Below are 24,427 nucleotides of genomic sequence, written 5' to 3'. Positions count from 1 at the left end.
GGTGAGATGTGGTGCCTGGGCGTGGAGGGTTTTATCTGTAGGGAGGTGGGACTGGGCCTGGACTCTTGGAAGGAAACAATTTAAATGCCACCTGCCTCCCCCGGTTTGAAACCAGCGATGCTACCAAATGGGCAGGGTTAATACTACCGCATGCTATGGACGCTGACCACCCTGGATAGCTCGGGCAGGGGGATGGGGCATTGGCCATGGCTTCATTGGCTCTTTTAATTCAACTTTCTGGGGTCCCGGCCTGGAAGCTGTTGCACCTCAAATGTGGGGTGGCCAGACATGCCGACGTGCTGTTCCAGTCAGTGTAACCCTGGCTTCATTTGTAAGTGAAGCAGTTTGGGCAGGTCACTTGCTGGTGTAATTTTGAATGTGAAGACTGGGCCAGTCTACTCTCATGCTTCAGGGCACTGCTGATTGCTGGGAGCATGGAACAGGAAGGAATAATCCCACCCTACCATTGCCCCCTCCCCACCCCCATTTACAGCATTGCACAACTGGCCAGGTGCGTGATGAGGTTATTTTGCCTTCCTTCCAAGTGTGACTATTAGTTTAGAGCTCCCATCGGGTTGCTAAGCTCCTCCTGGCACAGGAATAGAACAGCACTTCCCTGAACAGCCTAGATAACCGGCTTGGCAGCTGAATGAGGATGTAACACACCAGGAAAGGGCCAGGTTACACAGTTACTCAGGTCAGGCAGACATTCCTTTGGATGACTTATGTTTATTGTTAGTGGAGGACAAATGTGCCTCTTTAAACAGGCAGGGCTGCAGAAGTGTGTGAGTTATTTTGAAATAACACACTGCAATGCTTAGTTCTCATTTGGTGTCTTTCAGCATTAGAGCACAGCGCCCTTTGCCAAGGAGAGTCATCACCCCCATTTTACAGATGGAGAAACTGAGGCACAGAGAAGGGAGGCAATTACAGCTCACTTGAATGAGGCAAGGGTGGTTCCTAATTGCTGGGCCAGCATGGAAGGAAGCACAGAGACAGCTGGGGCAGGACGATACAGACCGGGCACCAAGGCTGGCACACAGGTGATCGCCAGGCTTGGGGTGGGGGGAGAGATGGGGAACACAAAAGGAGAGCAGATCAGAGATGGAAGTAGGAGACGAATGGCCCTGAGAGGAAGGACAAGAGGTGAGACTTGGAAGCGACTCAAAGGGAGGGTCGGGGGGCATGCTCGGAGCTCTGGGGGAGCAGGACCATTCAGGCAGCATTTTGGAGGCAAGCACGGTTGGTTTCAAAAGGACCCAAGCAGAAGAGACTGCAGCCGTTGTGGTGGCAGAGGATTGGCGTGTGGACAAGTGCTTTATCCATCCAGGCATGTGCAGGACAAGAGAAGATCTGCGCTCGGAGGAGGAGAAGGAAATGGGAGGACGCAGAAGTTACAAGACTGGGTGAAGGGAGGGGAGCAGGTTTGGGAGGAAAGATCCATTTGACCCTGTTGAGCTGGAGGGGACAGTGAGCCATCCAGGATGAGGCTTACTGGGACCAGGAGTGACGGGAGAGTGAAGTGCAGGAGGTGGGTCTGGGGGGCACATGTATCTGAGACTTCGCAGGATGGAGGGGATAGCTGAACCCTGAGAGCGGATGGGGTCACCCAAGGACAGGGGGTAGTGAGAAAAGAGAGGGATCATGGGAGTTCTTTGAGATGTAATAGTGACACGCTCAGAACTGACGGCGACTCCCTTCTAGACAGAGCACCTGGCTGGTGGGCAAACACTTTGCAGGGGCCAAAAAACAGGAGCTAGCAGAAGAGTCAATGAAAATCCCCTGCTGAGGGACAGCCCTTCTGGAGACACGCCAACTGATGGAGTCACGCCTGTCCCGTCACGGTCTCTATCCCCGTTGCTGTGGGGCGTGCCGGAACCCAGAGCAAGCCTCACCAACGCAGCGAGCGCCCAGTCTAGCCAGTGCCGGCGATGTCAGTTACTGTATCTGCTGGAGACTTCAGCGGGCCAACACTGTTAATGTTCATACACTGCAGCCGGCACGTTCGCAGGTTTGCAGTCAAGGGCTGCAGGGGCCTGCTGCCATTTCGGATTCAGAGCCACTGCGAAGGGCACTGGCTGCTACGCTTTAGTGCCCTTCTCCTTCCCAAGAGCTTTACAAACAAAAGCAACGACCCTTGCTGTATTAGCGTTGGTAGCACTTGGATATCAAGACATAACAACAGTGACACCAACACTGCCTGAGTAGGGTCACTTCACCCACCAGTGAAATGCACCCACCTCTGGGGCAGAGCAAGGCAGCTGTTTGTCAAGAAATCAGAACAGGAAGTGCAAAATACTATCTCCAATAGGCCCAGGGCAGAGAGCGGCTGGGAAGAGGCAGGATGGGGTAGGGGTTTGGGGGAAGGGAGTAGGGCCTGGGGTGGAGTGGGGGATTGAGCACCCCCCAGGCCCAGAACCTGAAACTGACCAGGAACAAAGGTGAAACTGATCTGCCAGGTGCAATACAGAATCACAGCAGTGAGGAAAGCACATTCCATTTTGAAATGAATTTGTGCTTTCACAATCCAGGGAGCTACTAGTCAGGGTGTTTGCTTTTTAAATCTCCGTGGACGAGATTCTCAAAGAAACAGTGGCGTGGTGACCCTGAGTCCAGCGCCTCAGCTCCCTGCACAATGCATGGGGACAGTGAGCTGCCCCAGAAGGGGATTGGCACTGAGGCGGCTCCTCCCCTAACCAAGCCAATGGGCAGTGCCAAGATGAGGGGGGTGGGGTGGTAAGCCCCACCCCTCTGGTGGGAGATGCCTCCCTCCGCTTGGGATTCTCAGCTGAAACCCCTCTCTTGGAGTTAGGAACCTACACCGGCTTGACAAGAGATGGGGGTGGGGGGAGGAGCACCACCCTCACGACTTTTAGCTCAGTAGTCAGAGCACTCGCCTGGACGTGGGTGACCCCTGGTTCAAATCCCACCTCCCCCTGCCATATTAGACAAGCCTCCCTCTCCCCCCGGCCATATTAGACAAGCTTGCCTACAGGGCCTCCATCTGGTGGGCCAGCTCGGAGCACGCTTACTGGATTGGACCCTGCAGGCGGGTTAGGCGGAGGAAGGCCTGTCTTCTGGCCCCCTCTCCCAGGGACGGCTCTGGCCCTGGGGCCTGGAATCGCTGTCCGCAGTCCTGCGTGTGCTGACTGAGCTTTCACTGCACACACTTGGGTGCTCAGTCGATTGAGGTGCCTGCAGGGTTCAGCAGCTGCTGAGCAGGGGTTCTGTGAATCCCAACAGTGGGGCCTGATTCTGGGATCTGTCCCTTGGTGAAGCTTGCCCTGTGATTTTTAATCTGGGCGTGTCCTTTTCACATTAAAAAAACAAACAAAACAAACCTTCCTGTCCCACCCCCCCCCCCATTAGCCCTCTTTGTTGAATCCAGCCTGTCTTGTGCCCTTTCTATGGGGGGAGGGGCTGTTTTATTTTGGATGGGGGTGGGGAGCTAGAGGGAAACCCCATAGGTACTTGGGGCTGGACTGACCCAGTCCACACACAGGATTTGTTTCAGGAACCAAAGCATTATTTAAATTATCCCGCAGGAGTTAGGAGTGGGGAAAGGGCCGCTACCAAGCACACCTTCTGGGGGCTGCTTTTGGTACTCACAGATCAAGAGGGTGGGGGTACTTGTCCTTCTCCTTGACCGGCAGCACAAAGTAGGGAACCACATACTCTGTCCCGGTCTTGTCGCGGTAATGCTCGCGGTGCCTCTGGGAAAGCTGCGGGACAAACAAACTACTCAGAACCCAGGCTTCCGGCACAGGGCAGAGCTGCATTAGCTGGCAAGGCAACCGAAGAGATAAAATACCAAATAGGAATCATAGAATCATAGAATATCAGGGTTGGAAGGGACCCCAGAAGGTCATCTAGTCCAACCCCCTGCTCGAAGCAGGACCAATTCCCAGTTAAATCATCCCAGCCAGGGCTTTGTCAAGCCTGACCTTAAAAACCTCTAAGGAAGGAGATTCTACCACCTCCCTAGGTAACGCATTCCAGTGTTTCACCACCCTCTTAGTGAAAAAGTTTTTCCTAATATCCAATCTAAACCTCCCCCATGCAATGGGAAAAGATAACAGGCCTTGTGCTGCATCCCTCTTTCCCTGCTGCGAAGGGACACTGCCTAGCAGGGCCCAGGGCCCAAAGCCTTATTCACTAGCTGGGATAGCTTCTTTAGGGCAGGGTCCTCTCTTCCTAGAGACGTGCAAAGCGCAACCTGCTTTAGAACTAATAACAACCATGTTTCTAAAACTCCCCTCCCTCAGGTGCTTTCCGGGCAGCACATACAGGTAAGTGACGATCGTGATCAATAGCATCTGGGCTTGGCTTGGGAATTCATCGATGCAAGCTGTAATTATTCCTGAGGCACCGTGATGGAGGCGTGGCTCTGGGCCTTCACTATGGCTGAGAAGTGGAGAGACAACACTGTGTTTTGGGCGCAAATCATACAACGTGCAGCTTGGCTGAGTCTGGTTAGAGAGATGCTGCTCTCTTTAGCTAGGGGGAACATCCCCCATGTGCAATCAGACACATGCCCAGGCCCATGCATGGTCCCACAGCCACACCCACACACCTGTCCTCCTCTCATGCTATTTATTACTGGGATAACATGCTTTCTTCGCCCAGGGACTCTGGGCTCCACCTCTCTGCTCCACTTCCCCCTCCTGTCCCAGATCAAAGATTCAGGGAGAGGGACACAGTTTCGCTGTGCTGAGCAGTGGGGCTATACTCCGGCTGTGTCCTATGCTGTGAGCTACGCCAGCTGGGTGACCCTCGCATTCCTTCCCCCTTTAGCTGCCACGTCCTCTCTCAGACAACTCAGCAAAGCTCGATGACTCCTCAAACAGCTCCCAAGGCAATCCCGCCCGCAACCGCACACGCAGAGATGTCTGTGCTGTAACCATGGGAGGGGAGCCCTGCTCTTCGGCAACCACCACTGCTCTCCATGCTGACTCCTCCCTCCGCATGCCAGTCACGCGCATGCAAACCGGTGGAGACGGGACAACTGGAGCCTCCCCTACAATAATGCCAACTGGGTTTTCTGGTGACTGTCTGCCTAGGTTCTTATGTTCAAGAAGCTGCCTTCAGAACCAGTATTAGGGCAGTGAAAAAGACCATCTCAGTGTGGCGGGTAGGTGTCAAAGGCCGAGGGCGCTGGTTTTTGGCTGTGACTGACTATATATTTGTGTTGATTGCATTTTGGCTCAGTCCAGGGCATTTCCAAGGCACCCCTCACTGGGGCACGTGGGTGCTGGCCTGACTGCTTTGCGCTGGCTACTGTGTAGTGCTCAGGAGCTGTGTCGGATCAAGCCCGCCGTGCTGTTGTGTGCAGGCCATGCCGCCGCAAGAAACACCTTCTCACCTTGTAAAACTCCTTCAGCTCTTCGGAGCGGTTGAAATCCAAGTTGAAGCGGGAATAGGAAGGGACGTGCAGCCACCTGTCCCAGCCCCGCGCCCTGCACCCCAGCACTAAGCCAGGGTCAGGCGAGAAGAGGGTGGGGAACTGGCCGCCTTTGCTGTATGGGCAGTGGCTGGTCTCCATGGCAGCATTGCGGAAATCCTGGAAGTATTTCAGAGTGGTGTTCCCGTAGGTGTCGCCGAAGGAAAACACCGTGTTGGGGACATGCCCGCGGTACCTGCAGAGGAAAGACAGAGCCAGTGAGGGACCGGGAAAGGCCAGGGGCACCCCCTGGGGACAGGGCCCTTGTCTCTCCTTCTAAACACTTCTAAATGCACTGCTTGCAAAAGTGAGGGGCTGATGGCTCTGGTTTAAATACATCAGAGAGGGACCATGCAGCTCTCCCCCACATACACCCTGTGGCCCGCATGTCAATGTCCCACCTTGCTCCAAGCTGATTGAGCCATATTGGGAGGGAGGAGGCAGGGGCTCCTCCCAGGTCCTGGGGGCCATCAGTTTACACCCAAAAGCCTTTTCTTACCCTGATCTTCACATGCATAGCTGAAGATATTATCAGCCATTAAACTGGCCAGCTGCTGGAACTGCCTATTGGTGAGATGCATGGGATTGGAAGCCAGGAGCTCTGTAGCACTGGTCTCAGCTGGGCCTCACACTTGCTGTCTAAGCCTTGCCCCACCCCCTTGGGTGGGTCCAACTGGAGACTCCTAGGGCCTGCTTTCCAGAAGTGTTGACGTCAACGGCCAGTACTGGTGCTCAGCATCTCTGAAACTCAGGCCCCGGTTGGATGCCTGGAATTCATGGGCACTTGCAATGTTGAACCTTAACCTCCAGTGTCTCAACTTCCGCATCTGCAAAATGGGGCTATGACCAGCTAGTGCTGAGGAAGGGGTTGGGAGGGTTACAGAGTCTTTGCACAGTCCTCTGAAGAGATGAAGCATTGATGAAAGGCTCTTGTCAATTTAAATATCAGCTTGGCCAGATTATAAACCCCAGGATTGTTGTACATTCATGATGGCAACAGAATCATGGGCTGTCCCATAGCTAAACACCTCACAGATGCTTCCGTACTGGGCTCTGCACTTCTGCAAATATGCAGCTTATAAAATAGACTTTGGCAAGCTGTGATGTGGGCTATGAAAGGCATCTAGCAATAGTGAGACGAGAACAGACCAGAGGGTGACTGCAGAGACATCTTTATCACGGCTTCGGTCTTTTCATTAGCACATTTCATGTGTGATGTTCCATAGGAGGATAAATTGCTATCGAATTGATACTGGCCCTCCCGACTCCAGACATGTGCAGTCCTTCTTCTTCCTCATTAACTGCTCTTCCTTCACATCGACAAGAGCTACCCCCCTACAACGAGCAAAGGGATCAAACGGACTCCCCGTCAACAACGCCAGGTTCACAATGCACGGGGCTGCGTTCACCCTTTCTGAGAACCGTTGCAGGTCAGACGCTTTCAGTGACGTGGGGGAGGAGGGACTCTGAATTTCCTATGGGGCAAAGCTTTAATTTTATTAACAGTTTTCACACCTCCCAGGTACTGTTCGCGCGAGGATCCCAAAGCACTTGATTAAGCCTCACAACAAATAGGGAAGTGAAACCAAGGCACAGAGCGTGACTTGGCCAAGACCACTTAGCAGGTGAGTGGCAGAGCAAGGAATGGAGGTACAATCCACGGGGAGGGGCTCTCTCAGTGGAAATCTCCACGAGGAATGCCTTGCAGAGTTTTCCCAACAGCATGTCATTGGAGAGGGGCTGGGTTTGACCCCCACCCTGTGAAAGGATATGGACCCCTCACTTGAAACTGGGTGGCAGTCCCAGGATCCATGTGGCTCCCAGAGATCCAGAAGAAGCCGAGGCCATCCCGCTATCCTTGCTCCAGCCCCTGGTGGCCTCATTCCCCAGATTCATCACAGCGCCCCCCAGGCACCACCCGAGTGGGGCTAGATGAACAAGGTAAAATAGGGTGTATGCAGGGTCCATGCACATAACACACCTACCCCCACACCATGTAGGGAAAAGGGATGTGGTAATTAGCCCATCGCCCAATGGGACATGGTTCTTCATGCCAGGTGGAACAAGGGGGTGTGAACATCCGGCTGACGAACACCAGCTAAGGGAGGCAATTAAGCAACAGCTGCACAGTGCATAATACACCGAATCCACTCCTGGTTGGTGGATCTGTCCCTCCACCGTCAAAGCCCAGTGAGCGATGTTCTGCCTAGGCCGCTGCCTCTGGCAAGCGGAGACGAAGTGGGACCAGGCCCTTAGGGTTGGGACTAAGGGGAGCGGGGTGCCCAGGCTGTCCCAGCCCTGGAAAGCACTGGCTGTTTCCATAGAACAAGGCTTGCTGGTTCACCCTGAAACTGCTTCCCACCCGCTGGGACTCCAAGGAGCAGCTGTCTAGGTCGTCAGAACTCCTCACCAAGTGACTCCCATCAAGGCACCTACCTCGACCCGCACAAGCTGGAGCCGGCCCTGCTACGACATGCAGTTGCCAGACACTGGAGGGGTCGACATACCCCAGCTTAGGCATTAGCATGAGCTGCAGCAGCCAAAGGGACGCCAGTTGCCCACATCCCCAAGTGCCCATCCTCTGACATCAGCTGCAACTGTGAGAAGATTTTTCTCCTTTGGATTTTTTCCCTCCCCTCCACTAAAATAAAGAATTCTCCAAGCTGAGCTTTACCCGGGCTGGGCTATTGATGGAGAGCTAACTGCTTGGCCACTGCCCCTAAGCCCCCAGGTTCAAAAGAGATCCTAGCCTCACTCCCACTTCACTTGAATAAAAGAACAACTTAGCCACTTTGGTGGCACATGAACTGAGTTTTACAAAAGGTTTAGAGAAGGGGAGGAAAAACCATCGTAGACGAGAGTATCAAAGAACCGCCCCGGCAGTTAGGGGCACGATATGTGCTGCAGAGCACCCCCATTTCCTGTAAGTTAGAAGCCCCCGGATAACTGGGGGCCAGTTTAAGTGCCTGGCTGCCCTAATGACCCAACAGCAGAGATGGTAGCAATCGTTCCTCTGTGACAGCCGGGGAGAGCTGCTTTTGATGGTAACCTGCAAACACACGCGCAATTGACCTGATAGCATGCTGCCTAGGTACTGGGGCGACGGGCATGCTCTGAACAGCAGATACACAGATCTGACGCAGTCCACACAGACACGCATCTGCTGCTGTCTCTCAGACCTCTTTTCCCAGATGCCACGATCACAAACGCAACGCACCGAGCTCACACACCTCGTCATCTCCCCCCAGCAAGCCATCCCCATCCTCCTTCTCCATCACACACAGTCAGCCAGTGATTCTGCCGCTCTCTACGCTCGCACTTCAGGGTGCAATTACACTGAGATCAGTGGGTGACCGCAGCACAGGCTGGCGTCTCCCCGCTCACTTGAATCTCGTGAGCACGGCTAAAAACAGCCACCTAGATGCGGTGGCAGGGGCTTTAGGGTGGGCAGTCCAAGCACCCTGGGGACCCTGGCGAGTTATTGCCTCGCTAGCCTAAGCTGAAGCCCATTCTGTCAGGAATCAGCGCCTGCAGCGGAGCCAATCTCCAGGTTACCTAACGAGTTCAGCCGGCCTGTACCAGGCTGCCTGGTTGGCTGGACGCATCAGCATCAGCATCAGCAGCCTGGCTTTTCAGCCCAGCAGCAGCAGCAGCAGGTGAGTGTCTGCTCAAAGCACTCACTCTGGGCTGTGATGGCACCTGTTTGGCCCCAGCCCTGCTCCTGCCTTGTCTCACTCCAGGTAACCCGGCCCTGACCCTCGGCTCTGACTCTTGACTTCAGCTCTCACCCTTAGCTCTGGTTCAGACTCTTAGCGCTGATGCCTGCTCTAACCACTAGGCCTGATGCCTGCTCTAACCCCTGGGCACAACCACTCACAGCCTGGTATTGTCACTGGTATGTTTAGCTGTGCTAGCTAACACAGGTGTGCAGGCCCGTGCTGAAATCATGCCTCTGACTGCAGTGTAGGCATAACCTTTGTGTCGTCCCTCACATCCTAGCTGGCTGCTCAATCCTGCTGCTTCTTCCTTTGTAACGTCTCCAAAATCCTTCCCTTCCTTCGAGCAGAACCCTGGCCCATGCTTTGACAGTTCCCAACACCCACTTCCGTTCCTGCCACTGCGACACCCAATGTCCTCTCCTGCTGCTCCCACGGCACCACGCCCTTTCCAAAGTCCTCACAGTTGGCTCTGCAATTGCCAACAACCTGACTTCACTTCTTGGGCTCAACCCTGCTCCTGTCGCATCTCTTGGCTGCCTGGCAGTAAGCAGTACGGCAGCAGTTTCATATCCTCCACTGTGTGATCGTACCTACGCTGCTCTGGCAGGGGGACAGAACCGATGATCACCTAGCTCGACATGCACATCACGCTTCATCACCATGGTAAATATGTAATGCCAGATCCTCAGCTGGTGTAAACTGACATAGCTCCATTGACTTCAGGATCTGGCTCATAAAAACGATTAGGTGGAATTCCTGGTAACTCTGGCAACATTTGTAGCTGAAAATTTTACTAAAAATAAGAGCTTAAAGAGTAGCTATGAAGCTGTAATGTATCCCCTCTTCTACCCCCTCCCCCACCAAAAAAAGCCATTTATGCCTTCAGTAAGTCTGCACAGAATTTATACAAGTTGACATTATTCTCACTCTGGCTCACTGTAATGATTGCATGGAACCAGCTTTACCGCAACGCTAATACCCTTGGGCTTTCTGATTTCAGAGGGGGAAATGTACATTATAGCAAAAGCAAAGAGGGCAAACTTGTGATGGATTCACAGACAGTGTGTTTGATCCCTGGTTTAGATTCTGCAAGAGGCTGGATTGAACAGAGCACTTGCTTTTCTTTTTGACTGTTTTAATTCACTGGGGAAGCGGAGTGAATTTGGCTGCAAGATAAAGATTTTCTGTATATTGCCTCTAAAGAGCATTTCCGCTGGTGAAAAATAACCCAGTTGTGAGGTTGTAACAATAGGATCTTGCCAAATAAGATGCTGCTTAGAAATCTAAAGATATACGCTTTATAAACAGCTGAAACATCTCAGAGGTGAAGAGAGAAATCTATCCAAAAACTACTGTTATGGGGAACAACAACAACAAAACATAAATGCAAAGGAACCCAAAGGGTCTAGAGAGGAAACCAACTAAATTCAATGGGAGATGGGTTCCTAAATCCCATTGGTTCCTGTGAAAATCTCAGCCTGACAGTCTCTGTTGTGAGGGACTGATGGGGAGAGAATCAAGTGTATAATTCACAGTACGTGGGATCCAGATGCGGAGTGAGAACAAGATCGATTCTGCTTTAAGATAAACATTTATGACTCAACATATCTAGATTGCCCTGGGATATTTTTTTCCCCGTGTCTCAGTGGTGGAATCCTGAGAGACGCTAGCCTGAGACACGTCTCTTGAAGACAGTCCTCAGCGTTGCCAAGTTCTCCTCGCTCTCAGCCAATCCTCATTACACAGATGTACCATAACTGGCAGTTATTGTATGCCTCATATAAAATCATCGTGTGCTGCTTATTTGATGGATAGAATGCTCCAAATTACCTCTCTGGGATCTGGAGAGATGAAGCAAAGAAACAGTACCTGTTCCAGCTAGCTCCGTTCTGTCAGTGCTGGGGGGAGGGAGAAAACCCAAAACCTACAACTGTTTTTTTTAAATTTCTTTCTTTTCCTATCAATCCAAATTTCTTATGCACAAAACGGCCTGGATTGGCATGGAAAATCCCGAGCAACTGCTGGGTTTTCAGACAGTAAGTGCGTTCAGTGCTGGGAGCTTTCTCGTGCTCATATTTTGAATGAGAAGCAACATCAAGGTCTTGTTCATTCATGGTCATTAAAGGCCCCAGGACACTTTTCATGAGAGCAGGAGTATTAATCTTAGGGTCCTTGGTAAAAAAGCTGTTTCCAAGAACGGGCCAGATTCTGATCATCTGATTCAAGTTGAGTATGGGACTAATCAGCACGAGCAAAGTATGAGAGCCTGGTCCATCGCTTCCTCTGTACTATGGACACTGTATTCCACTGCCTTTTACAGCGTGGAGAACGGTAAATAACAGTGATGCAGCCAGATTTGGGTGCAACAGATGGGGCTTCCGTGAGGCTTCTTCCTGCCTCCTACCCCAAAATGTGGCTAGAGCGACTGTGATGGCATATGCAAACCCCACATTGGCTAAGAAAGAGTTAATGAGCTGCCCTGTCCCACTACACCTGTGGCAGGTGCTGGGCTGGAAGGGAGAGAGCACAGCTCAGCTGAGTGGGAAGGAGGGCCGATCTGGAGCTCGCACTTCCTAGGAGAGAGGCCAGGTTGGGATCAGGAGCTGCACACGAGACTGCTGCCTGCCAGAGCCTCTATGAGTGTAGGCAGGCCTGAGCTGGGGCTACTGTTCATTTAACACCAGTGACTTCCTGAGGCTGACGGTCGCACATCCCTCTCTCTAAGCCTGAGCTGCCCCATCTGTCAAGGGGTGCTCATGACACTTGCTCACATTTGCAAAGCACTTTGAAACCAATGATTGATTGACTTCTGTTATGGTAATGCCTCGAGGCCAAACTGAAATTAATCCATGGATGAAATGTGTTCTATAAATGCAAAATGTTATTAATTGTTAACTATATCTCTAACCTACATGTGCAACGTGGTTAAACTATGGTTGCCAAGTCAACCACACCTGCAGTTATTACCCGACTTTGATATGATTCAAATCTCCACCTTAATATTTCTGCATCTTGACTTTCCTTGGGATTGTTTAAGAACTATTTTTGTGAAACCCACTAGCAAGGTGTGTACCTCATTTCCTACTCCCATGCTGACTGGGTCACATAGAGGATAACAGCCTACTATGGTTAGCTCAAGTCATAGAGATCTGGGTTGTGGAGCTAAAGAGCCAAACACTGCTGACGACTCAAGTGGGAATCAGTGGGATTTCATGTGACTGAACTGCTGTTTGTTTGTTTAAAATTAGGAACCTACATCTTAAACTATGTTAATATAACGTTAAGGTTGCAAAGTCAAGCACCTAGAAGTTAGGTTGCCTATGCAACCCTTGTGCATGTGCAGTATGATACAATCTTTAATTGCATGATCACATAGTATTCCTTCCACAGGACTCCTACTTGAGTGCATTGGATGGACCTGCTCTGAGAATAATCAGGGTTGTGCAGTGAAGAAGGCTGTTGTCTGTAGAACCCCTGCCTCATTTATTGTTGCAGAAGTTGAAAAATGTCTAGTGACTGAGGCCAGGTATTGCAGGAAGAGAAAATCTGGCCTCATGGTTAAGGAAGTTGAATGCCGACCTGGAGTCTATCCTTGCCTGTTCATACGTGATGGTGGGCAAGTCACTTAACCCACACTTTTCACAGTTGGGCATTACTTGTGTGTTTCTGCTTGTCTGGGTGGGTGTGCAACTTGAGTCACTTGGGATCTGATCTGCAGAAGTACTGAGCACTCACAGCTGCAGCCTGTGTTGATTTGGAGCCACGCTTTGAACGTAAAAATACCCTACGTACTAAGATTGTTTAGTGTAAGTAATTAGTACATAACCCGTCCCACCTGCGCATGCAGCTGTGATGCTCAGAGAAGAGCTCTTTGTGGCTCAAAAGTTTCTCTCTCTCCCAACAGAAGCTGGTCCAATAAAAGCTACTACCTCACCCACCTTGTTGCTCTGACATCCTGGGGCCGACACAGCTATAACTACACTGCGTACATGAGGGAATCAGTACTTTTGTAGTCAGTGAAGACTTTGGATGATGCATGTTAAATAAGCCCTGGCACCATGCATTGAATGTATAGCATAAAAGGAAATGCGGAAGAGCTACCCAGTCACTGAATAAGGCAGGGTCCTGTGGGAAGACAGAGTATGCCATCATGTAATTAAACGCATGCAATGCATATGCACGGGAGAATGAATACACATTGCACGGGCAGCCTTTATTCTGGCATTTCCTAGCTTTTGAGTGCCTGACCCTGCAAACTTCATGTTCTTAACATGGTTTGGGATGTAAACAGGAAAACAGAAATTGATATTCAGAGAGAAAAGTGATTAGATCATCTAATCCCTCTCATCTGGATTTACATGGCCCAAGCATCAGGGCTTTCACCACTTCCCCTGGGAAACGATTCTACAACCTAATAGAACTGAATTTCCCTTCTTCAAATTCCCCCCCCCCCATTCCTCTTCTGTCACCCTGAACCATCCCTCTCCCTCGTTAGTGTTTTACAGTCTTCAGATACCTGCAGACCATCACGTCCCTCTTTAGCTGTCATGTAGCTAAGCTAACCATACGTAGCTCTTTGATCTTTTCTCACAGGCAGCTCTTTCCGACTCAGCCTGCTACTTACTATGCCTTTCCCATCCCAGCAATAATAGCTCTGGGACCGGAGAGAATCTACTGGCTGAGTGCAACTGAAAGAGGTCTGAGGGAGAGAGGAAATACACCAGAACCCTTATTTCCTTTTACAAGATTAGGCCTAATTATGATCACAAGTTCCCCATTATTATAGTGGGACAAAATCAGGATAAAGCCCTACGTGGTTGTGGAACTGCTTCAAGGTACATCGTTTCAGAGTAGCAGCCATGTTAGTCTGTATTCGCAAAAAGAAAAGGAGTACTTGTGGCACCTTAGAGACTGACAAATTTATTTGAGCTTAAGCTTTCATGAGCATCCGATGAAGTGAGCTGTAGCTTACGAAAGCTTATGCTCAAATAAATTTGTTAGCCTCTAAGGCGCCACAAGTCCTCCTTTTCTCTTTTCAAGGTACATCGTCATTCAGGCGTTGATAGACAAAAGAAGGAAACTACTTTGAACTCCAGTCTGCTACAGTCCATGAACTGCCATTCCCAAATGTGGCTGGATGTACCAGGTACCTCCTTGTGCTCTGTTAATTCAGAGGTTCCTAAGGAAAACTGGTTCTAAGGTATGGACATAGTGCAGCAGTGACTAAATGGTTGAATCTAGAGATGACAGCTGCCCTCCCTGCTTGTACATAAAACTTGGGAGGCACTACACAGTTACACAAAGGGCCATGGAAAAGCAATTTGTGCCCAGCAATGACCTAGTTAAAGCTAATTTTCCAAGCAGCGTAACTGATACATGGTTTGGTGTCTCACTATCCCATTGTCACTCTTCTGGACTCAGCACGTAGACATGCAGGGTAGAAACCAAAATGGGAATCGTGAGATATTAGAGGAATAGGGTTACTGCTTACCCCAGCCCCTGTTTTCCCACCTCTGCGGTGTTAATGGAGTGGCATCCACATGCCATGGTAATTCTCTGCTTGTGCCCAATTGAGTCTGCCTGGCCAGACTGCACTGGTACATCATAATCCGACTAGCCAATCCTAGGCACTAGGACAGCAAAATATGAATGGGGGGAAAGGAAGGGACTCAAGGCAGGAAAAGGCCCAACTACCCTGCCTGCCTATTTCAGAGAGACAGGGCGAGAGAACATGGGACATCATGAGAGGGCAAGCAGAGAGTGGGTGCTGGATCGGCCAGAGATGGAACAGCTCCCACGTGCCAGAAGTCACCAGAGAAGGGACCTAAAATACTTTGGTTGTAAGCACTTCGGAGCAAGAATTGAGACAAACGACCTGTCTGGAAAGCACCTAGAGCACAGCTGTTGCTATACAAACAAATAAGGGAAGCCAGGTTTTTGCTGCAGCTGAGAAAGCAATCAGCCCATTTGTCTCTGGCTGTGCAAAAAAGGGCCCATGGAAAACTCATCCAACATAAAGCACAGGGACTTTGCTTTTCCAGAGTCCTGATCACAGACGGAACAGCAGACTGCATCATTTATGGCTCCCTCTGAAAACCAAGGAGCAAAATGATTTGACAAATGAGGAGAAGAATGAGGGGGGATTTGATAGCTGTTTCAACTACCTGAAAGGGGGTTCCAAAGAGGATGGAGCTAGACTATTCTCAGTGGTAGCAGATGACAGAACGAGGAGTAATGGTCTCAAGTTGCAGTGGGGGAGGTTTAGGTTGGATATTAGGAAAACCTTTTTCACTAGGAGGGTGGTGAAACACTGGAATGCGTTACCTAGGGAGGTGGTGGAATCTCCTTCCTTAGAGGTTTTTAAGGTCCAGCTTGACAAAGCCCTGGCTGGGATGATTTAGTTGGGGTTGGTCCTGCTTTGAGCAGGGGGTTGGACTATTTGACCTCCTGAGGTCCCTTCCAACCCTGATCTTCTATGACCCAGCTGTAAGGCTCCTCTTGGAAGCAGTGTGCTCTATGCAAGGACTACTGCAGACAGCACACATGTAGCTAACCCGCAGCTAATACTGTAACTAATGTGGAGTACTGAGCTGTCAGTGTGGAGGAGTATAATATTTGTAGTCTAAAAACAGAGGGCTGGATGACGAAGAGAACTGGTAATGGGATCGAGATCCTACCACCCCCTAGAAATGCATTCTGAGGGGTAGACTGAAAACAGTTCCCAGCTGAGGGCTCTTTGGTGGGCTGCAGTCCAGCTCCTGGACACCTTGTCCCCTTCAGAAAAACCCACCACCACAATTGGATAACTCACATGACTGGAGTACTGTCATGGATGGTTATAAACTGTTCAGGAAGGACAGGCAGGGCAGAAAAGGTGGGGGAGTAGCACTGTATGTAAGGGAGCAGTATGACTGCTCAGAGCTCTGGTACGAAACTGCAGAAAAACCTGAGTGTCTCTGGATTAAGTTTAGAAGTGTGTGCAACAAGAGTGATGTAGTGGTGGGAGTCTGCTATAGACCACCGGACCAGGGGGATGAGGTAGATGAGGCTTTCTTCCGGCAGCTCACGGAAGCTACTGGATCGCATGCCCTGATTCTCATGGGTGACTTTAATTTTCCTGATATCTGCTGGGAGAGCAATACAGCGGTGCATAGACAATCCAGGAAGTTTTTGGAAAGCGTAGGGGACAATTTCCTGGCGCAAGTGCTAGAGGAGCCAACTAGGGGGGGCGCTTTTCTTGACCTGCTGCTCACAAACCGGGTAGAATTAGTGGGGGAAGCAAAAGTGGATGGGAATCTGGGAGGCAGTGACCATGAGTTGGTTGAGTTCAGGATCCTGACACAGGGAAGAAAGGTAAGCAGCACGATACGGACCCTGGACTTCAGGAAAGCAGACTTCGACTCCCTCAGGGAACGGATGGCCAGGATCCCCTGGGGGACTAACTTGAAGGGGAAAGGAGTCCAGGAGAGCTGGCTGTATTTCAAGGAATCCCTGTTGAGGTTACAGGGACAAACCATCCCGATGAGTCGAAAGAATAGTAAATATGGCAGGCGACCAGCTTGGCTTAATGGTGAAATCTTAGCGGATCTTAAACATAAAAAAGAAGCTTACAAGAAGTGGAAGGTTGGACATATGACCAGGGAAGAGTATAAAAATATTGCTCGGGCATGTAGGAATGTTATCAGGAGGGCCAAATCGCACCTGGAGCTGCAGCTAGCCAGAGATGTCAAGAGTAACAAGAAGGGTTTCTTCAGGTATGTTGGCAACAAGAAGAAAGCCAAGGAATGTGTGGGCCCCTTACTGAATGAGGGAGGCAAACTAGTGACAGAGGATGTGGAAAAAGCTAATGTACTCAATGCTTTTTTTGCCTCTGTTTTCACTAACAAGGTCAGCTCCCAGACTGCTACGCTGGGCATCACAAAATGGGGAAGAGATGGACAGCCCTCTGTGGAGAGAGAGGTGGTTAGGGACTATTTAGAAAAGCTGGACGTGCACAAGTCCATGGGGCCGGACGAGTTGCATCCGAGAGTGCTGAAGGAACTGGCGGCTGTGATTGCAGAGCCATTGGCCATTATCTTTGAAAACTCGTGGCGAACCGGGGAAGTCTCGGATGACTGGAAAAAGGCTAATGTAGTGCCAATCTTTAAAAAAGGGAAGAAGGAGGATCCTGGGAACTACAGGCCAGTCAGCCTCACTTCAGTCCCTGGAAAAATCATGGAGCAGGTCCTCAAAGAATCAATCCTGAAGCACTTGCATGAGAGGAAAGTGATCAGGAACAGCCAGCATGGATTCACCAAGGGAAGGTCATGCCTGACTAATCTAATCGCCTTCTATGATGAGATTACTGGTTCTGTGGATGAAGGGAAAGCAGTGGATGTATTGTTTCTTGACTTTAGCAAAGCTTTTGACACGGTCTCCCACAGTATTCTTGTCAGCAAGTTAAGGAAGTATGGGCTGGATGAATGCACTACAAGGTGGGTAGAAAGCTGGCTAGATTGTCGGGCTCAACGGGTAGTTATCAATGGCTCCATGTCTAGTTGGCAGCCGGTATCAAGTGGAGTGCCCCAAGGGTCGGTCCTGGGGCCGGTTTTGTTCAATATCTTCATAAATGATCTGGAGGATGGTGTGGATTGCACTCTCAGCAAATTTGCGGATGATACTAAACTGGGAGGAGTGGTAGATACGCTGGAGGGGAGGGATAGGATACAGAAGGACCTAGACAAATTGGAGGATTGGGCCAAAAGAAATCTGATGAGGTTCAATAAGGATAAGTGCAGGGTCCTGCACTTAGGACGGAAGAACCCCATGCACAGCTACAGACTAGGGACCGAATGGCTAGGCAGCAGTTCTGCGGAAAAGGACCTAGGGGTGACAGTGGACGAGAAGCTGGATATGAGTCAGCAGTGTGCCCTTGTTGCCAAGAAGGCCAATGGCATTTTGGGATGTATAAGTAGGGGCATAGCGAGCAGATCGAGGGACGTGATCGTTCCCCTCATTAGTGAGGCCTCATCTGGAGTACTGTGTCCAGTTTTGGGCCCCACACTTCAAGAAGGATGTGGATAAATTGGAGAGAGTCCAGCGAAGGGCAACAAAAATGATTAGGGGTCTGGAACACATGAGTTATGAGGAGAGGCTGAGGGAGCTGGGATTGTTTAGCCTGCAGAAGAGAAGAATGAGGGGGGATTTGATAGCTGCTTTCAACTACCTGAAAGGGGGTTCCAAAGAGGATGGCTCTAGACTGTTCTCAATGGTATCAGATGACGGAACGAGGAGTAAAGGTCTCAAGCTGCAGTGGGGGAGGTTTAGATTGGATATTAGGAAAAACTTTTTCACTAAGAGGGTGGTGAAACACTGGAATGCGTTACCTAGGGAGGTGGTAGAATCTCCTTCCTTAGAGGTTTTTAAGGTCAGGCTTGACAAAGCCCTGGCTGGGATGATTTAACTGGGAATTGGTCCTGCTTCGAGCAGGGGGTTGGACTAGATGACCTTCTGGGGTCCCTTCCAACCCTTATATTCTATGATTCTATGATTCTATGAATTGGCATTTGCTGGCACAGTCTCCAGAGAAACCAGTGACTGTGGGTATGTCTACACAGCGTGAAAAACCTGCAGCTGGCCCATGCCAGCTGATTCGGGCTCAGGGGCTGTTTCATTGCCGTGTAGACTTCCGGTCTCATGCTGGAAGTTCTCCCTCCGACAGAGTGCTGTCTACACAGGGGGTTAGGTTGGTATAACTTCGTCGCTTGGGGGGTGGATTTTTCACCCCCCTGAATGATGTAGTTATACCGATACAGGTCTGTAGGTAGACCAGACCTGAGGTTCTATGGCACTGCTGCAAGAGAAATAATAAAAGGGAAGAGAAAGAAGTGGGGTTCTTCTAAACGTGCTACATAGTGCATGTGATCACTGCACTCACACGGACTCTCTCCATCTGCAGGGCCCACACCTGAAAACTCTGACGCAGCCCACGGTGACGCTGATGAGACGACACATGTGAATAGGAACTGCTCAGGTCAGTAATGTTTCACAGGATCAGGCCCTTGCTTTGACAGCTACACTGCTGGCTCCATACCACAGTCTAGCTGACAATGTAAAAATGCTGCAATAATCTAACTTTCTTTCTTATTACAATAATTATTACATTCAGATGAGATGTTAAACCAAAGTCCTGAGTCCCTGTGCTCATCAAAGATCTTCTTAAGCATAGGTTGTTAATCCCAGTGTTAAGGACAAATTCCAAACCTTCTCCCTACTCTTCAAGGTTCAGTGGGGCTCTGCATACTTCATTTCCTGTCTTAAACTGCCATGCAGCATTGCTGTGAAGTGTTAAACAGCTGCCCTGTTTTACTCCACATACCTTTTCTGTGCTCAACGCAATGATTTCTAATCACTTGTAAATCAGCTCTTAAAGCATTTTTGGGTCCTTATGTATTAAAAATAGAGAGAGATGCTCATGAATTATCAAATCAATATTTCACTTTACGGTGACAACGAGATACAGGGCTAAAATTGCCAGTGACATCAGTGAACTTTCCCCAATGTAGCTACAACCCCGAGACCAGGCAAACACTGTCATTTTAGCCAAAGCTGCAGCACAGCTGGCTCAGAGGCTTTTGGCTCTGGTTCACAAAACATCCCCTGTGCTACAGATAGTAGGCAGTCTGGTTCTGTGTCTCCAGGACATGGCAAGGCCAGTCCAGCTGGGCTGGAGCTCTCCAGAACAGGGGAAACATGCACTCAGCCCTAGTTGTTTTGAGATGGATTCCAGGTGCCTCCTGCTCACAGGCAGCTCATTCTAGTTCGTTCTCACCAGGTCCCTCAGCATCATACCAGACATCTGTCTACGTTACATCCAGACCTGCCAATGCCATAGGTTTCCCAGTAGACTTCAGGTTTTCCATCCCCTTCTACAAGGAAGACCTGTCAGTCTACAGGGAACTCACTTCTGATTGGCTGCCTTCCCCATTTCCCTGCCTCCGGGGAGGCAGGCAGCCAACTGGAGTTGCTCAATGTGCTGAGCAGCTATTGTCCTTCTCCAATGCGTGGGGCAGCTCCCCTGCCCCCAAAGACGCAGTTTCTGCCCTCTGACTTCCAGTGCTGCCCCCCTGCTAGGATTGGGAAGCGAATAAACCACCTACCGTGCGAACCATGTGCACGTGTATCCCCAGCTTCACCTTGCATTGAGAGGGGGCAGAGCAGCTGGCTAAGCCAAGCAAAGCAACAGGGCAAGAAGTGGCAGCCGCAGGATCTGAAGAGGCATGCTTGGGAGCACAAGTGGGGTTGGGGGGCGGATGAATTCATGGGGGGCTCTGCTTGGAGGGGAGCAGGTGATTAGTTCATGGAGGGGCCTTTGTGTATCTTTTTCTAGACTGGTGTAGCTGCACCAATGCCATTCTTAGTATAGCCAGAAAAGCCACTATTTTCACTGGTGGAGTTTACCCTGTGTTAATCCCCACTGGACAAAATCACAGCTTTGCCTGTCTACATAAAGAGTGGAATTGGACAGCCACACTGAGAGCAATACTGGGGGCGAATCCCCAGCTTGGAGAATAGACGACTAAGAAGGGATACGGTAGAGGTCTATAAAATCATGACTGGTGTGGAGAAAGTGAATAAGGAAATGTTATTTGCTCCTTCTCATAACACAAGAACTGGGGCCACCCAATGAAATTAATAGGCAGCAGGTTTCAAACAAGCATAAGGAAGTACTTCTTCACACAACACCCAGTCAACCTGTGGAACTCCTTGTCAGAGGATGTTGTGAAGGCCAAAAGTATAACTGGCTTCAAAAAATAATTTAGGTAAGTTCCAGGAGGATGGGTCCATCAATGGCTAGTAGCCAAGATGGTCAGGGATGCAGCCCCCTACTCTGAATGTATTGAAGCATCTGACTGCCAGATTCTGGGACTGGACGACAGGGGATCGATCACTCAATAAACTGCCCTGTTCTGTTCATTCCCTCTGAAACATCTGGCATCAGCCACTGTCGGAATACAGGACACTGGGCTAGATGGACCATCGGGCTGCCCAGTATGGCTGTTCTGTCCTAGACAGAGCCTGCTTAAATTTATGGAAATTTGCAGACTTATGCACATTGAAAATCTCTTTGTTTTGCCTGGAGATGTTGGCAGGTTTGACTATTCCTCCAACAGCACCAGAAGGAGAGAGCAGCTCTCAGAGGTGCCTGGCTGCCTTGGCCCTGACTCTCATGGTAAATGCTAGAGTGAGCAGAGCTCCATCGATCTGAGAGCTGGGAGAGAGGGATTTCTTGGGGGGGAGGAGGGAATCAGCCTCTGCAATTTGTTTCCATTATTGATCCAACAGAGTCCAGAGCGGGAGGAGACCTGAATAGGCTAAGTTTCCAGCATAACCCAGGAGAATCTGTTTGCCCTACCCAGGTTTCAATACTGCAAGCCCAAAGTAATTGATTAGAGCACATTACAAGGGTTCCCTTTCCTGGACACACCTTTGGTGGGCAGAGGGGTATCTGCACCCCTTGAGTCGCTATTGGTTTGAATCCCCTCCCTTTACGCCCCCTTCCTCCACCCCATAAATTGCACCCGCCCCTCTCCACACCCCCGTAAACTGCAGCCTCCATGCACAACCCTATCTTATGATCTCCACGTGTACAGCCCTGATCTCCCCCTCTATGCATGATTCAAACCCTCTCCATTCTCCCCTTCCTATGGGGGTATTGGGTCCCCCGTGCGGAGAATGCATAGACTGGTGAGGGGGATTTTCCACACTCTGGGGCAGATAGTGGGTCTTTTCCACAGAGATAAGTGTAGGGGAGTTGGGAAGAAATTATGTGGGATTCCTATGCCTCCAGGAGAGTGTTTAGGGGATGATAGATGTGGGATGCCTCTCGGGAAGGTGGAGTGGAGGTAATAGGGGAATGGGGGGAACATAGGGAGCAATGGATGGGGATATCTACTCCTGGAAAAGGGGGATATATGGAATGATAGAAGTAGCATGCGGCAGGTTAGAGATAGGAGGTACCCTCAAAAGTGGGGTCCTGGGCTTAATGGGAGGACATAGGGGACTGTGCAGGGGGTTCCCCTGGGGTTAATATGAGGATTACTGCTGCCCCCAGAAGTTAATAGGGATGTAGGGGGCTATGAGGGTTAGTGGGGTGTATGTGCAGGGAGCTATGGGAGGTGCAGGGAGCTATGGGATTTCCAGGGGTGAATGGGGGGTGCAGCAGGTGATGGGGGGTCCCTGTGGGTTGATGAGGAGGTGCAGGGGATTGATGGAGGTGCAGGGGGCTGTGCAGTCTCTGTGAGTTAGTGGGGGATACAGGGGTATGGGGTTCCCTGGGGGGGTTAGTGGGGCTAGAGGGGGTTATGGGAGGTCCCAGGGGTTGATGGGGTGCAGGGGGATATGGGGAGTCCCGGGTGTTGACGGGGTGCAGGAGTCCGTATGGGTTGATGGGGAGTGTGGGGGATTACGGGGGCCCTGTGAGTTGATGGGAGCACGGGGGGCTATGGGGGTTGGTGGGGGTGCTGGGGGGTTATGAGGAGTGCAAGGGGTTGCAGGGGGCAATAGGGTGGGCCCAGGGGTTGATGAGGGGTGCAGTGAGTGACGGGGGTACACGGGGCAATGGGGAGGTTGATCGGGGGCTCAGGGATAGATGCAGGTTGGTGGGGCTATGGGGTCCAGAGGGGCTATGGGGAGGTTGGTGGGGGTGCAGGGGGCTGATGGGGGGTCCCAGGAGTTGATGGAGGTGCAGGGGGCTATTGGGGGTCCCTTCAGGTTGATGGGGCTGCAGGGACATATGGGGGCACAAGGGGTTATGGGGAGAGCAGGGGAAGTTGATGGGCTGCAGGGGAAGTTGGTGGGGGGAAGGGGGTTATGGGGTGCAGGGGAGGTGGGTGGCGTGCAGGGGAGGTGGGGGGGTCTCTGTGGGTGCAGGGGAGATTGATGGGGTGCAGGGGGGTCCCAGGGATTGATGGGGCTGCAGGGACATATGGGGGCACAAGGGGTTATGGGGAGAGCAGGGGAAGTTGGTGGGCTGCAGGGGAAGTTGGTGGGGGGAAGGGGGTTATGGGGTGCAGGGGAGGTGGGTGGCGTGCAGGGGAGGTGGGGGGGTCTCTGTGGGTGCAGGGGAGATTGATGGGGTGCAGGGGGTTCCCAGGGGTTGATGGGGCTGCAGGGACATATGGGGGCACAAGGGGTTATGGGGAGAGCAGGGGAAGTTGATGGGCTGCAGGGGAAGTTGGTGGGGGGAAGGGGGTTATGGGGTGCAGGGGAGGTGGGGGGGTCTCTGTGGGTGCAGGGGAGATTGATGGGGTGCAGGGGGTTCCCAGGGGTTGATGGGGCTGCAGGGACATATGGGGGCACAAGGGGTTATGGGGAGAGCAGGGGAAGTTGATGGGCTGCAGGGGAAGTTGGTGGGGGGAAGGGGGTTATGGGGTGCAGGGGAGGTGGGGGGGTCTCTGTGGGTGCAGGGGAGATTGATGGGGTGCAGGGGGGTCCCAGGGATTGATGGGGCTGCAGGGACATATGGGGGCACAAGGGGTTATGGGGAGAGCAGGGGAAGTTGGTGGGCTGCAGGGGAAGTTGGTGGGGGGAAGGGGGTTATGGGGTGCAGGGGAGGTGGGTGGCGTGCAGGGGAGGTGGGGGGTCTCTGTGGGTGCAGGGGAGATTGATGGGGTGCAGGGGGTTCCCAGGGGTTGATGGGGCTGCAGGGACATATGGGGGCACAAGGGGTTATGGGGAGAGCAGGGGAAGTTGATGGGCTGCAGGGGAAGTTGGTGGGGGGAAGGGGGTTATGGGGTGCAGGGGAGGTGGGGGGGTCTCTGTGGGTGCAGGGGAGATTGATGGGGTGCAGGGGGTTCCCAGGGGTTGATGGGGCTGCAGGGACATATGGGGGCACAAGGGGTTATGGGGAGAGCAGGGGAAGTTGATGGGCTGCAGGGGAAGTTGGTGGGGGGAAGGGGGTTATGGGGTGCAGGGGAGGTGGGGGGGTCTCTGTGGGTGCAGGGGAGATTGATGGGGTGCAGGGGGTTCCCAGGGATTGATGGGGCTGCAGGGACATATGGGGGCACAAGGGGTTATGGGGAGAGCAGGGGAAGTTGGTGGGCTGCAGGGGAAGTTGGTGGGGGGAAGGGGGTTATGGGGTGCAGGGGAGGTGGGTGGCGTGCAGGGGAGGTGGGGGGGTCTCTGTGGGTGCAGGGGAGATTGATGGGGTGCAGGGGGTTGCTGGGGGGGTCCCAGGGATTGATGGGGCTCGGGGGGCGGCCGGGGGTCAGACGGGAGGCGCAGGGGG

General features: G+C 51.6%; 1 protein-coding gene across 2 annotated transcripts in view; it reads right to left on the bottom strand.

The window, feature by feature from the left end:
* CIMIP2C (ciliary microtubule inner protein 2C) overlaps nucleotides 1–24,427 on the bottom strand; it is a 45,752-nt gene that overhangs the window by 21,185 nt on the left and 140 nt on the right. For both annotated transcript variants that reach the window (XM_075126283.1, XM_075126284.1), the window contains exons 2-3: nucleotides 5,363–5,636; nucleotides 3,610–3,722 (exon numbers count right to left, since the gene is read on the bottom strand). In XM_075126283.1, the coding sequence (XP_074982384.1) occupies nucleotides 3,610–3,722; nucleotides 5,363–5,636 (387 nt within the window). The remainder of the gene's footprint in view (nucleotides 1–3,609; nucleotides 3,723–5,362; nucleotides 5,637–24,427) is intronic.

Source organism: Caretta caretta, chromosome 3, assembly GCF_965140235.1.
Source record: "Caretta caretta isolate rCarCar2 chromosome 3, rCarCar1.hap1, whole genome shotgun sequence".
NCBI classification, from domain to species: domain Eukaryota; kingdom Metazoa; phylum Chordata; order Testudines; family Cheloniidae; genus Caretta; species Caretta caretta.
This window is presented reverse-complemented; position numbering and strand designations above follow the sequence as displayed.